The sequence below is a fragment of the Mandrillus leucophaeus genome, unplaced genomic scaffold (genome assembly GCF_000951045.1).
Source record: "Mandrillus leucophaeus isolate KB7577 unplaced genomic scaffold, Mleu.le_1.0 Scaffold228, whole genome shotgun sequence".
NCBI classification, from domain to species: domain Eukaryota; kingdom Metazoa; phylum Chordata; class Mammalia; order Primates; family Cercopithecidae; genus Mandrillus; species Mandrillus leucophaeus.
Genome location: NW_012102343.1, coordinates 1978659 through 1993791, shown reverse-complemented (window position 1 = coordinate 1993791; position 15133 = coordinate 1978659). Strand labels below are relative to the sequence as shown.

Genomic DNA, 15133 nt, shown 5'->3' with positions numbered 1-15133 from the left:
CCGTAAGGCTTCCTGCGCTTTTCAGAGGTGTCTGATTTCTGCTAAGGACATAGAGATCCAGCCACATCCTCACCACCACCTCTCTAAGGGACCCTGTGCTAGGATAACAGTGGGTGTGACCAACTTCTGATTTTAAGTAAAAGCCTCAGAACCCTTGTGAATGCTCTGGATATGGTATCAAATAAGACTCAACACCACAGAGGCCAATGTTAAACACACTCATAGCTGCCTTTAACTATCACTCATTCTCCCTCAACTTTAAATTTTTTTTTAAGCTAACAGCTTTTGAAAATGTGCTAACAAAGTAACGGAACTAAAGTGGAAATTACAGATTTCAAAGATGAGTTGGGAGATTCTGTTCCAAGAGAGGACAGATTGGACCTCTCTGCCAAACAAGTATGAGACAAAAAAAGCATCTGAGTCAGGGGGAAGAAGGCCAATGCTATTCCAAAAGCCACAATTAAAAACCAATTATGCAAAGCTTGCTAAAAAATGTCAGTGGGCTGCCTTTACGTTTCAAATCACTAAAAACACAAGCGTGCTTAGGCCAACATTTACCCAGCACATCAGCTGGTTTGGGGCAACTTTTTCTGCTCAGGCTAAACATGGATGCACGTCTTGGTCTCTGTTATGAACAAAGTCTGGGGAGACCACCTGGGGCTGAGTGAACACGGCTTCCAAGGCCGCTCTACGGTCCATGGATTCCTATTCACACTTCATCCAAAGGGGAAAACACTCTCAATGTTCTCCAGGGGCCCTGGAGAAGACAGGAAGTCACCAATGTGAAATTCACAGACAGTTAAGTCTCCTCTCCATCTCTGAAAATGATGAGGACACGGATCCAGTCCCTGTGTGGAATACACACAGGAAGCTGCCCTGTGTTGGAAAGGGCAGTTGCTGATGATACATACACACCGATTCCTCAGGGTGACACCCTCAGAAAGCTCCCTAATAAGGATCAGAAGAGCCTGAGGACAGGAAGAAACCACTTAGAGTCACATTCCCAAAAGTAGCTGAGTCATCTCTGAGCCTACTAGCTATATAGTTTCCCAGGACTCTACCCTCGGAGATTCCGATTCCATGGGCCTGGGGTGGGGTCTGGAAATTTATATTTTTTAAGAAATTTCCCAAAGTGTTTTGATGACCAGTCACATTTTGGAATGATTGGTTTGATTTTTGTTGCATTTTCTTTTTTTCTGCCCGAAGTCAATGAAGTTCGGAAATAGCAAAATCTAATGAACAATGGCTGGAGATAAGAACTGGGAAGTAGAGCGATCAAGGAATAGAAAGTTTAAGTGACTTGCCAAGTTGACACAGCTCATAATGTTCAAACCAACAAGCAAAGTCCGTGGGACATAAATATGGGACACAGACTCAAAATCAGGTTGGCAACACAGACCGTGTGAAGTGGGCTGGGGGTAAGACATCAGTGAGTAGTGGGGACTGCGGTGAACTCAAGGCTGTACACAAATACAGCAGGCATCTGCTCCTCAGCTCCAACCTCTTGTTGCGTCTAAGGGTGTGGCTTTAAGTGGCTAGATATTCTGGTTTTTTAAAAGAAGCCAGAAAGTCCACATTTCCTGGCTTTTAAATATGGCAATTCATTCAATTTTTTAAAAAAGAAAACCACACTGTGATTTTGTCAAAAAAGAAAGAAAAAGCAAACCACCCTGTGAACAAGATTCATCTGCAGGCCGACGCCTGCCCCTGGAATGCCAGTGTGCAGTCTCTTTCCTGAAAGGTCATCCAGTTTAGCCTCCCTTGAACTCTTGAGTTCCCTCTAGAGCACGGAGAGGTGGCCAGAGGGTGAGGGGTCCTGTCTAGCAGGTTGATTAGAAAGTGTCTGGTGTGTGTATGTGTGTGTGCAAGGGTGGGGCTTCGGGCCTCCCTCCCCTCCCAACTGAAAATGCATTCCAGACCCAGAGGCAGGGTGTGACCACCACAGCCACAGCTCCCTGGGAGATGACCTGGGAAGGGCCAAGATCTTCAGGCCAATAGGGACTGGTTGGTGGAGGAGTCCAGCTGTGAGGGGCTACAGAGGAAAAGTCAAGGAAGGAAAGCTCTGGAGAAAGCCAGAGAGCAAAGCTGTCCTGAAAGGGAATACTAGAAAAGAAAGGAGAAAGAAGCAACAGCTTTAAAAATTCCACAACCCAGGAAATGACGTTCCCAGAGTCCCTGGCCAATCATCAGAATGAGCAGTCTTGCCACTGCCACGTCCTTGGTCTGCTTAATTTTTCTTCGTGGTGCTGACCACGAACTCACCTTATATATTGTGTATTAATTTGCTTACTTTTGGATGCCCTCACTGCAATATATAGCGCCGAGAGATGCAAGGCTTTGACTCTTTTATCTGCAGTTCGGTTCCCAGCGCCTGGTGCAGTGCTCAGCACATAGTAGATGCTTAACAAATATGGCTTGAACAAACGGACTGCAGGCAAGCAGTTGGCACCAAAACAGTTTAACGTCATGTGTTGACCATGTAATAATGACATGAGCACAAAGCATTTTATAATTCACAAAACCTGTCGTTGAACTTAATTCCTCCCATTTTCTTTTACTGAATTGCTCCGTTTGTTTGGATACAGCCCAGGAGACTGCTGGCCTCTGCAAGGCGAACAGCCCAAGAACCACCTCTGACAGAGCTGCCTGCACGGCGGCTCAGCTGGCTCCCTCTCTCTCTCCCATTCTCTCTCTCTCTCTCTCTCTCTCTCTCTCTCTCTCTGGGGACTAGGAGACAATGAGGCTGCAGAACTGCAGGGCTCAGCACTCACCGGGCAATGTCATCAAAATGATCGAACATTCCGGGGCCAGGTTCATCCAACCTCCCCAGCTCAACAGAGCTCTGGTTAGAAGCCTGGGAAGGGTATAGACGCATGGGAGGCCGCACAGCATGTGGGCTCAAGACAGACTGCCTGAGCTCATTTCCCAGCTACTGACCTTGGACCTGCCTCAGCCTTGTTGACCTCATCTGTAATGTGGATACAACAACAACAATAACAACACTAATTACTTCAGAGGGTACTTGTGCAGCGTAAATGAGGTACTTCACAAAGAGACCTAGTACCATGCCTAGGACTTAGCTCAGCACAAGTGACACCCGGCTGTAATGGCGGCACACCAGGCCCCAGTGCTATCACTTCCCAGCAGTGTGACCCTGAGTGACTGAACCCCCTCCCTAGACCTCAAACTCTTCTCTAATATGGGGGTAACCTGGACTCCAGGACTGAATAAGGAATGAATGAAGTCATGCATGTTAAGTACTTTGTGCAGGTCCTGGGACATATTAAATGCTTAATGAGCTAGTATCTGATTATTATTCAAGAAATTTTTACTAGTCTAAAATGCCAATATGAAAATCCACTCAAGGCAGTTTGCCATATGCAAATAAATCTTTAGACCATAGATTCTTCAGTTGCAAGTTTCTTTCCCCACCCCCCTTTAGGTTTTAGTTACTCTAAGAATTAGCTCTCCCAGCCCCTGGGGATCTGACCTAGGAGGCATTTGGAGGTGGGTTCACAGTGCAGGGCTGGCATCCCTCTACATCGGTACAATCTCGCAGCTCCATCTGCCTCTTCGCCCCCACAACACTGCAGTCTGACAGCGAGGGAGAGGACATGCAAATATGCCCTAAAAACGGCTTGTTATTTTCACGGCCTGGATGGTGCACGTCTGTGGGTGCCTGTGAGGACAGCATGTCACTGTTGGGTACAGGGCAGATGCCACCAATTTGGGGGTGGTGTAAAATGTAAAAATACCCAACCCAAATAAAAGTGGCTTCTCCAAAAAAAAAAAAAAAAAGGGAAGAGTTCCTCCAGTGCCTTTTGCAGAGGAGAGAGGTGGTAACTCAGCCCCCCAGGCGAATCTCAGCTTGGCCACCTCTGCCCAAGACACCTGGCTCCTCATCAACCCCATGCACAGCCTTAGTGCCCATGAAACTGCTCAGCTATTGGCTCCAAATGGCAATTTTACTGTGGAACGACCCAGAAACAGATGCTCTCAAGTTACAGACCTGGGAAGGTGAGGAGCAGAGGGCCAATCGACAGGGACCCTGCATCATGAAGACAGAACACTAAATAAGCTGGGAAGTGCTCCAACAACACATTGGCTTTCAAGATCAATTCAGAAGAATATAATCACAGTCAACTCACATCTTGTAATCCACAGTCTTTAGTTGGCACCTATGATGGACCTCATCCACGTGTCTTGAGCACAAATGGCTAACAGGGTCCAGGCAGTAGAGGTAAATGAAGACAGATGGTAGTAGCAAAAGCAAAACCAACAATATAAGCAGGATCAAGATAACAGGGAGGTGCAGGGGCCTGTGGCCTACTGGAAAGAGGAAACAGTAAAGTACCTCCGTCCACCCCCACTGAACCATTGCCATGCCAGAACAGGGCAGTGTATGACGAGATCTTCCAATTTTTTAATCAAAATTTTCAAGTGAAATGTGGGTTCGCGTTTCTTTTAAAACACTGAGCTGGCCAAACAAAATACATCTGAGAGCCAGGTCCAGCCTGCAAATGGCCAGTTTGCCACCACAGCCAAGTCCCCAACAGTCCTCTGCAGTTTTTAGGTACCTGTCAGGAGAAGGGGAGCTGAGAAATAGTTGCCTAATATCCCCAGCTCTCCCCTGCGGTTACCCAGACGCCCTTCTCCATGCAGAAAGCCCTCTCTCTCTAGCACTTCCAGCACTTCAGCCCCCCGAGCTCCCCCCAGGCTCACCTTTGCCTGTGAACCCTCCCTCCAAGCACAGCTGCTATTCCCAGCTGCTCAGCCGCTTCCTGTGCCCTCCCCATCCCAGCCTCTTCCCCACCTCCCACCACAGGCTCCTCCTTTCCAGGGGGCAGCTACTCTGGCACGCCTCTGAAGAAACGGCACTGCTGGGAACCTTGCTGGGGCAGGCCTTCAGACAAACGGCCAGCCCTGGGCAAGTGGCCGGGGGCATGCCCCGCATAGATCCTCGGCCATGCCGGGGACTGCTGCTGCTCACCAGTGCCCTGAGGAAAGGGCTCATGAGAGCTGCAGGTACAACGGACCTGAGGAGGGGTCCCTTGCAAATGCCACATGTGGGTGCTCCACGTGTGGGTCCTGGGCACGTGCCATCTAAGGCGGACACTGCTGGCTGACTGAGGCCATGCCCAGCTCTGGCAGCTGCCTGGGAAGGGAGGCCGCACTACTCTTCCTCCAAGTTCCCTGGTTCAGCTGCAGAAAAGGCCAAGAGGGGTGGAGGTCATGATGTGACTAATGATAATTTTAAAAGATAACCTAATATTGGCATTCTCTCGTCTACTTTTCAAAACATGTACACATTCCCATTCCCATTATCTCCCCTGATCCACCCACCACCCCAGAGAGATGGCCGAGATATTGCTGTTCATTACTGTTATTATTATCACTCTTCCCCCGCCCCTCGGAGAACCAGAGACAGGTTAAATATCCTCCCCTGGCCCAGTGCTTCTCCAGTGTTAACACGTCCACGAATCCCTGGGGGATCTTGTTAAGATGCAGATTCTGATTCAGAAGCCTGGAGCGAGGCCTGGGATTCCGCATTTCTGATAACCCCAGCGTGGTATGGATGCTACCGGTCCTCAGACTCCACTTTGAATAGCAAGGTTAAGGTCCCATGGTGGGTTTAGGGCCAGACCTGGAATCTGCCAGGGGTAAAAGACTCGCTCACCTCACTTTTCACGGGCTGGGGCCTCTTGCCCAGTTTCACCTCCAGGAAGTGCAAGGGTGCAATCATGGCCCCGAGGTTGCGGATGTCAGCGTATTTCAGCTCCTCCACAGTCAGGGCCGAGCTGGGGAGTCCGGTCAGGGGGCCAAGCCCTGGCAAGGAGCCTGCAGTCACCGAAGGGTCCGGGATCTGCCCAGGCATCATAGCAGGAGGAGCGGCAGGCCAGCCTGGAGTGGGCAGGAAAAGAGCAGGACAGTCAGCCAGGTCAGGGGCTCCAGGAGGGCTCAAGCCCCTCGTCTTGCCAGGACTGTCGCTTCTTTCACCACTGTTCCCCTGAATCCCTTTCCCACCCAGCTGCTCTTCCTGCCGTAAAGTCCTTCCTGTTCCAGAGGAAAAGTTGCTCAATTAACTCACACCAAGGTCACCCTTGGCACTGCCAGGAGTGTCTGCCTTTTTTATTTTGAAGGCAATGCTTGACCCAGTCATAGGCAACATGTATTCAGCCTTTGCTGTGTGCCAGGCCCCACAGTAATCCTGTAGTCAGTCCCATTAGGCTGGATCAGAGGTCATTACACAGAGGACGTAGCCAAGCTTAGAACGATAATTTGCTGAAGGTTGTACACAGTTAAAACTGGTGGAGCTGGGATTTCAATGGCAGCATACAGTCTCTGAAGAGAGTGAATTATAACGGCGGAACCTCAAGCACCTTCACACCTGTTTCAGAGGAAGCTATTTTTGGTCTGGCATGGTGCCTCCCCTCCAATCACACATCCTATTCTGCATACTTGTTAAGACACCGTGAATAGGAGATGAAGCAAAGCTAAGTTAAAGGTGAGTGTGTGTGATATCTATGAGGAAGGGACTGAGGCAAAGCAGGTGGAATTAATTAGCATGTGCTTTCCGTGTGAAACCCAGTACCAGAAAACTCCTCCATGCCCTCATACCCTCCTCCCTCCTTTTTTTTTTTGCCCAGGCTGGAGTGCACTGGCGCGATCTCGGCTCACTGCAACCTCCTCCTCCCAGGTTCAAGCAATTCTCCTGCCTCAGCCTCCCGAGTAGCTGAAATTACAGGCACGTGCCACCACACCCAGCTAATTTTTGTATTTTTAGTAGAAACAGGATTTCCTCATGTTAGCCAGGCTGGTCTTGAACTCCTGGCCTCAAGTGATCTACCCACCTCAGCCTCCCAAAGTGCTGGGATCATAGGCGTGAGCCACCACACCTGGCTACCTCCATGGTCTCTTCATTCTCAGAGCAAACACATATTCCAGCTGTGCCAGACCAAAAAGGTGTACGAGGGAAGACAGATTCAGACATGGAAGAAGGATGTAAATTAGACAGGTCAACACCAAGGGAATTCTTCCCTTTACTGGGGGAAGCTCATGGGGAAGAAACGGTCATTTCAAGGCACAGATGGCAGTGAAGAAAGCTGGTCTGCCAATAAAGCCAGTCCCTTGAAGGGCTCCTCCTACCCACCCATCCATCCAGTTACTGACCACCTACTATGAGCCAGCAGGCCCTAGGAATATGGAGGTCAGATGTGCAGTCTTAGCTTTGGAGCAGCCTTATAAGTAGCATGTTAGCATGAAACTGCTCTTAGATTCTAGTCCTGGAAAGGAAATCATTTCTCCCTCTTCTCACCTTTCTGCCTAGGGCCATAAAATCAAAATCCTCACTGGCTTAGCACTCCTGAGGGAAAATCTTTGGCCTATCCTTCCATCTTTACCTGTCTCTTCCCATGGAGAGAGATGTATTTGGCAGAAGAGGGAAGATCTGATGTCCATTGGACAAGGCTGCTCTGGTGGGCAATTAATCTACTCAGATGGCCACACGTTCTTGGGCTCTCTGTCTCCTACAGGAGTGGCCTTGGAGGGTGACCCTTGACAACCACCTGTCCCCATTCCACTTCCCAGGTCTAGATCATTCCAGAGAGGGGCATTCATGAACCTGTTTTGGCCACAAGTGCAAGTCATATTCTCCATCTCCATTTCCCTTTCGAAGGTGAAATTTGGTTCCCTGTCCAAGTCCAGAGTCTATTTCCCAATAAGTTCTATTTCTCTAAGAGGAAAAGTATGTGAGTAATTTGTACCCTCAAGCACAAAGGTTTCCACTGGCCATCCCTTTGTCTAAAGCAAGGTGTCTAAAGCAAGGTGCCTGGGAATGGGAAGTGGACCTGCCGTTTCATCCTCAGTATGCCTGCTGCATCTGTCATAAAGCCTCTGCCCATAGCTCCCTGGCTTGCCCCAGAGTTTTTCTTTGGTATCCTCAGGCTCCTCTATCTGTGCTCTATCTACTGTACTTCCCACATCTGGTCCTCTTAGCACCCCTTCCCACTCACATCCTTTCTCTACTTCCTTCACCCGGTGTCCCTGGGCCATCGGAAAAAGGTGTGAGACTCAATCACATTGAATTACAGTCTTAGAGCTGAAGGAGGCCCTGTGCTCATCTAAACCACATCCTCATTTTGACAGGAGGAAACTAAAGCTCAGAGAGGCTAAATGGCCTCCCCAAGGTCACACAGCTGCAGAGGATTGGAGCCACGGCTCGACTCCTGGTCCCAGGGTTTTAGACCAAAGCTTTCTCACTCTGCCTTTTTTGTTTCCCTTCCTGGGGTCCAATAGGTAACGATGCCTTCAGCAGAAGGAATGACTTTCTCATGATGGGCTTTCAGACACCAGCCCATAGTAGAGGGTCACTGTCGTGCACAGAGGACCCTCCACCCCCCATGGAGATCCAGGTTTAGGAAGTTCCCTGAATAACTCCATGGTAGCCTGCGTGGCAGCCCAGACATAGAAATAGCCCCTGAGACCTCTCGCATGTGGGTGTTCAATGTCCTCTGATCCCCCAAACTCTGAACTGGACTGGAGCCTAGTGCAGTAAGAGAGCCTTCTCTCAGCCCTCTGGAATGGAACCTGCAATGCAGAGAGGGCCGCAGCCTGCCACGTAGGAGGCTGCTCCGGGGCACTGTAGATGAGCTGCATGTCTCCCCTGGCCTCCTCTAAGGAGAACAGGGAAGGAGCCAGCAGGAAGACCTATTCCTTGCAGCAAAACTGTGCCGGGAACAAACCATGTGGCCATGTGGCCAGCAGCGCGGTGATTCCAGGTGGTAAGCAGCAGTCACGGCTGGTTGTCGCCCAGGTGACCCCAGTGCTTAGCATCATTTCTGGCGCAGAAAAGGTCATCAATAATACTTGTTGAAGTAAGAACTAAGTAAATAAATGAATGAACAAATGACAGCAAATTCACAGCAGAGCAAAATTCAGCAAATGGGGTAAGAATCCGTCTCTGGAAGCTTAGATGCTCATTATCAGGCTGTAATTTCACCTCCAAGTTATTCATTCCCACAGTAGACCCCAAGAAAAACACTCCAGAGGCTTCTGTGTATTTCCCTGCCTAAACCTTCCATCTCTGGGAGATGGAAGCCAGACGCCATTCTGTTCCGGGAATGATAGGCTGTTTGCAACTTCTGTTTATTCTCACACAGATGGTAGAAATGAGACACTAACAAATGATCCCAAAATATAACGAATTTTCTGCTACTGTGGAACCCCCTGAAGGGGCGGCCACCCTCTGGGAGCGGGGGCCCCTAAATTTTGCCATTCCTGTTCCCCTGTGAATCCATCCCAGTGACAAGCCTCACCCGGGAGACGAGGCACTAGTCTTTCCTTCGTAGAAGCAAAAGTCCCCTATCTTTCCGCCCCCTACAAAAGAGCCCCCTAACTGCTCAGATACAAACCACAAAGCCCTCAGCCATGCCATTCCTAGGAGACAACCACAGCAGCTGACATTCACCAGCCGGAAGTCATCCTAAACATCTCTGGTAGGGGGGCACAGAAGATGGAGGAGCTGAGCAGCTGCCTTTCATAATTGGATCCTCATTAACTGCAAAGAGCTGGCTGACGATCTAAGGCAGAAAGGCAACTTTAGTGATTTGAAAAATAAAACAATTTGATGTGATTTAAGGATCTATAAAAAGGGGGAGGGGGGCAGTGGAGGTGGCAGCGGCAAGGAACCAATAACATCCAGAAGGGACTTACCCACTTCAAGGAAGACTTAGGAAAGATGACAAGAGGTGAAATCATCTCCCACACTGGTTGTTCCATACGGAAACAATTTAGTAGGAAAAGAAGAACTACACACTAAAAGCTTCAGGAGAAGAACCCAGAGTTTTTTCCCTTCAGGGCCCAGGAGGTCTGAAAGGCAGATAAACATCCTCGGTGTCTCCATGAGTAACTAGGGGGCATAAATAAGGAGCAAGCTCTACACATTGGCAGAACACCAACACTGGGAAATGGGGCTTGTGCCTCAAAATACAGGCCTAGAATCCAAGAAGACTTTGGCAATGCGGGACACTGACCAGGAATAAGTTGGAAGTCAGCCAGTGAAGGAAAGTTGGGTGAAGCACACATTCAAGATGGCGACTGACTAGCAAGGCATGAATCAGATAGATGAGGTTCAGAAGGTCACAGTGGACCCTAAGCTGTTGTTGATCCTAAGATTATGATGCAGCTCCCCGAAAGCCAGCTTGAAGAAAATGGGGACCAGATGGATCTAAGAGGAAAGAACTTGAAAAAAAAAAAAAGGTCTGATAGCTGTACTCTCTACTCTTCCTCAGTGGCCTGTGGGCACACAGTTAGGGCACTGCCTTGTACAAGCAGAAGAAAAGCCACAAAACATTTCAAGTCTAGGAAATAGAGCCTCCTGGGAGATACTAACATGAAGTATCATTTCAGCCAAAAGAAAAGCTAAAGGTAACTTATTAAGCTTTTTCCTCTGGTTTTCTTCTCTCATTTTTTTGTATGTAAATCTGTAAGATATTAGGTTAATGGCAAAAACCGTGATTACTTTTGCACAAACCTAACGCCTTAAATCTTTTTTTTTTTTTTTGAGACAGAGTTTCATTCTTGTTGCCCAGGCTGGAGTGCAATGGCATGATCTCGGCTCACCACAACCTCCGCCTCTCGGGTTCAAGTGATTCTCCTGCCTCAGCCTCAAGTAGCTGGGATTACAGGCTTGCACCACCATGCCTGGCTAATTTTTTAGTAGAGACAGGGTTTCTCCATGTTGGTCAGGCTGGTCTTGAACTCCCAACCTCAGGTGATCTGCCCGCCTCGGCCTCCCAAAGTGCTGGGATTACAGGCGTGAGCCACCATGCCCGGTCCTTAAATCTTTTTTAATGGAAGTGTCTATAAATAAATAACAGTCTTGTTTTATGAGTCAAATTTATAAGGGTCATTCTTGTTAGAAAGTGCCCTAAAATCAGCATTTTCATCCAGAATGGCAAAGACAGGTAAATAAAAAGAGGTTAAGAGAAACTTAGCATCTGCATCATGAACTTTCTGTCCATAGAAACAAAGGTTTCAAGGAGGCTATAAAACTCCTGGGCCTCTTTGAGATGGTAAGCTCCCCTCCAGGCCAGCAGCTGGCTTGGGCTGCCATGAGGAATAAGAATGGGTATGCACATGGGTGCAGATGGCCTAAGGCTCAAGGCTTGGTGCTGAGAGAACGTGGAGGTGAGAGTGACAAGTCAAGGAGGGAGGGAGTTTACAGTTGAGGGCAGGGCATGGGCAATGGCGATTGAGACTCAACAAGAGAAGTGGGAGATCTTGGGAGCTAAAGCCTGGGAAGATTCCCAGGAGAGAGCAGGATGCAGAGGGCAGGAGTCCACAGAGAAGGTTAGAAAAGTGCCAGGCCAGTGGTCATGGCGCATAGTACCTGCTACCATTAATCTTGGAGAATCAACCACAAAGCCTCTTCTTGGAGCTAAGGAGTCACCCAGGATGACCTCTCTCTTGGAATCTGAATGACGTAGGTCACGCAGCTTCCAAAAGTCAAGGAGATCCAGAAGATGAGAAGCAAGATGATGCGGGGAGGGCTCCAAGACTGAGAGTGCAGGCGAGCGGCAAAAGGCTCTCTTCAGATGGCTGTCCCCAGCTCTGCAGGCCAAGACGAAGGTGGGGTTAAGAGTGGCGGTTTGGGAGCCAGATCACCTGAGTGTGAATCCTAGATCTGTCCCTTACTGGCTGTGTGCCCTTGGGCAAGTTCCCTAACCTCTCTGTGCCTCTCTTTCCTCAGCTGTAAAGTAAGAATAACAATGTTATTTGCCCTGTATAACTGTCAAGAGGATTAAATTAGTTAATACTTGGAAAGTACCTGGAACGGTGCCTGCACATAGTAAGTGTGAAGTCAGTGTGGCCACCAGGGCCTTCCTTCCTGGAGGGGCACCAGGGCCAGATGACCCCTCAGGGTCCCTTCTGGACTAGTCTCTCTTTCCTGCAGCCATGAAGAGGATTTTCCCCAGAGGATTCTCTGCTCTCCCACTTTCCAGCTCTAAATCCCAAGGGGGCAGGACCATCTTGCATCCTGGCAGTTGACTGAAGAACAGAAACAAAGGGTGCCAGGTCAGGGCTGGGTAGAAGGTGCAGAAATGGGGCCCAGCACCTGCCCTTGGCCTCGGTTTCCTCTAAGGTCTCCTCCACCCTGCAGGCCAGAACACGGCTGCACAGACACTGGCAACAAGGTGCCATCAAGAACTAGTTTCCATTCCTGCCCCGAGGCAGACAGCCAGCATCTCCTGTGCCGTTTAATCTACTCCATCCCTGCACTGCTTCCTAAGAAGACAAGGAGGGGTAGCTGGGTTCAAGGGAAGCCACTGAACACTGGCAGCCGTGATCCCTGCACAGCTATCCCAGCCATAGGAGAACCTGGAACCAACCCCCAGGAAACTCCTGGTTTTCCCTGGAGACCAGAGAAATGCTTCCAGGGCCTTGCCTATAACACAGCTTTGTGCTCTGCCTAATGTAGGTGCTCAGTAAATACATATGAAGTTATCTCTGCCAGGAATCTTTAACCCAGGCAGCAAGAGGAAGCTGGGAGCGTACAGCTACTGGACGAGCTTTCTATTCCCCCTTCGGCTTCACGCCCGTTCTGGTCCTTGGTGGCTGGCAGGGGTTAACAGTACCACACCTAACACAGACACACACACAAGGTGTGATAACCGCCCTGGTCTCTTTTTTAAAAATGCCATTGGCCAGCTGAAGCTTTGCAAATGGAGCTCCACAACCAAATCCCGTGGGCTGCAGCAAGAAAATAGACTAAAAAACAACAACAACTAAGAATGGTGGGCTCTGGCCAGGCCTCCCACAGCCAGCAATACGCAAAGAAACACAGGCTGAAAATTCCAAGACTGGGTCACTAAGGCATTTGTCTCTGCTGAGTTTCGAGAGGCCAAACCACACACACACACACACACACACAAGAACGCGTGTGCACACACATGCACATGCACACACACATACACAGGCACATGGAGCTTGGCAGTCCCTAAGTTCCAGAGTTGGTAATACAAGCCACGGAACCGACTGCCAAGACAAGCAACAGAACGAGCCAGGCCCGGTTTCATTGGCCACCATACACTGCATATGGCCCGGGATGCAGCCAAAACAGTGTTCTCACCCTCCTCAAAGGCATAGGAGACCCTCTGTTTTCAAACACACCTCCACAGAGCCTTAATTAAAGGAAAATGGAAAAATAATGTGCCTGCTGCCCTCCCCTGCCTATATAGGTATGCACACACACATACCCATACACACTCACTCCATTTTTCTCTTCCTCCCATTTCGGTTTCAAACATAATTCATTCGCATGGAAAAAAAGCAAACTGCATCCTGCGGCAGAAAGGCAGAAAAGAATGTTGCTTGCCCTCAACCCTGGCTCTGATTGCTCAAGTTGAGCTGGAGCTGAATGAATACAGAGCAGGCCGGCCTAGAGTCGGCATTGGCCCCTTTCTTTCCAGAGGGGAGATGGAAACAGACACTCGAGAGAGACAGCCCATTGCAACACCAGTAGCCCCACTACAAACGAGGCCCAGAGAGCCAGGGATTCTGCAGGTTGGAAAAGCTGCCCACACATCCTGCAAACAGGTAGGGAGATGACAACAAACGCAGGCAGTCAGGAGGAGCATTCCCTGGTAATAGCTGCAAAAGTTAGGCAGTGGGTGAGTGGGGAGACCCTTATCCAAACCCTTTCTATGGGGCATTATCACCACCTTGCAACACATCTCCTTGAAGGTGACTGCAGCCAACCTAGGAGAAAAGCCGGAGGTCTACACACCCATGACTCCCTGCAGCCCTTCAAATCGCACAGCACCCAGCTCTTCAGGAAGATTCTGGAGCTGCCTGCAGCTCTGAACCAAAGCCAAAGTAGAAGGGAACAGAAGAGTCTTTGAGAAATCCATCCTCCCTGCTCTAAACAAGGCAAAACCTTAACCACCCAGAGGTATGAGAATAGATTTTGCTTCTCTGCCTGGATCCTCAGGTTTATATAAAATCAGAGCCATGCTCACACCTGATACCTGGTTAAACTCTCCCCTAGAAACCTGCAAAGGAAGATAAGCCATCCATCCAAGCTGCAGCCAGATTTGCTGGAAAGGTAAAAGCAATGGGAAGTGTTTTTTAAAAACCCTCAGGGAAGGAAGGTTGGGGGGAAGGGAGATATGTGAACGCAGTTCCTATCAAGGGCTTAAAGGACGTTTGGGTACAAATGTACCCAAACATGGTTCAAAGCTTCCCAATTCCTGATGCTCCTCAAATTAAGACCCTAGGGAGAGACCACCAAGATTTAAGCCTGGGTACACACGCCTAAGCAGGCTGCAAGCCCTTTCTGAGATACAGACCTGAGCACATTTGCCCTAAGCACACGTGGTCGGGCCATAGCCCCATGCCCTGGATTCCAATAGGGAGGGCAGCACCCTAGGCAAGGGCCAGGACATCTTGCAACTGGAGATGACCCAAGGGGGTCGGTTGATTTCTCCTTCCACCAGCCTTTCTATCCCTGCAAAAGAGACAGGACCTCCCCATCTTCCCCAGCCTCCTCATCTTCCCTGCTCCTCCCACTGACCCAGGCAAAGCCTGGCTCTGCCATCCCAAGGTCCAGGGGTCCAGGTGGAAGGCCCACTCCACCCCCACACTCTCCCACCCCCAACTGCACCCCTACCCCTCGACAACCTCCTTTGAGGGGAGGAGCAGAGGAGAGCCTTCTAAGCTGGGCTGGGCAAGGGAGAGGCTGGTTACCTACAGGAGCCTGCTTGCCTCCTTATATAACCTGGCGTGGGAGACAGGAGAGCCCAAAGGGGACCCCGGCCACCCCTAGATCCTTTCCCAGCCCAGAGCTCCAAAGCAATGGCCATGAGAGAAGGTGCCTTCATTGGATGGAAATCCAGAGCCCTTCTCAATACTCTCCTCCAGGTCCGGGTCCTCCGGGAGTCGCGCTTCCTCCCTGCCAGCAGGTCCTTGTCATCCCTCCACAGTCGAACCCCCACCCCAACCCCGCACCTCCCTGGCCCTTCACCCTCCATCTCCACCCGCACAGCCCGCGGGCAGTTTTCTCCCCACTCACCCCGCCTTCCCCGCCGCCCGAGGAGAGCACCTCCCTGCAAACGGACAGGGGAGGAGAGCGCGG

The 15133-nt window shown here is 50.0% G+C and overlaps 1 protein-coding gene across 2 annotated transcripts in view; it reads right to left on the bottom strand.

Moving 5' to 3' along the window:
* JDP2 (Jun dimerization protein 2) overlaps positions 1 to 15127 on the bottom strand; it is a 40579-nt gene extending 25452 nt beyond the window's left edge. The window contains exons 1-2 of one of the 2 annotated variants that reach the window (XM_011981560.1): positions 15071 to 15127; positions 5678 to 5901 (exon numbers count right to left, since the gene is read on the bottom strand). In XM_011981560.1, coding sequence (XP_011836950.1) covers positions 5678 to 5878 — 201 coding nt within the window. In that variant the 5' untranslated portion in view covers positions 5879 to 5901; positions 15071 to 15127. Of the gene's footprint in view, positions 1 to 5677; positions 5902 to 11389; positions 11589 to 15070 lie in introns of those variants that run through there. The other variant, XM_011981558.1, reaches the window with a different exon arrangement.
* Between the last annotated feature and the right edge of the window lie 6 nt (positions 15128 to 15133).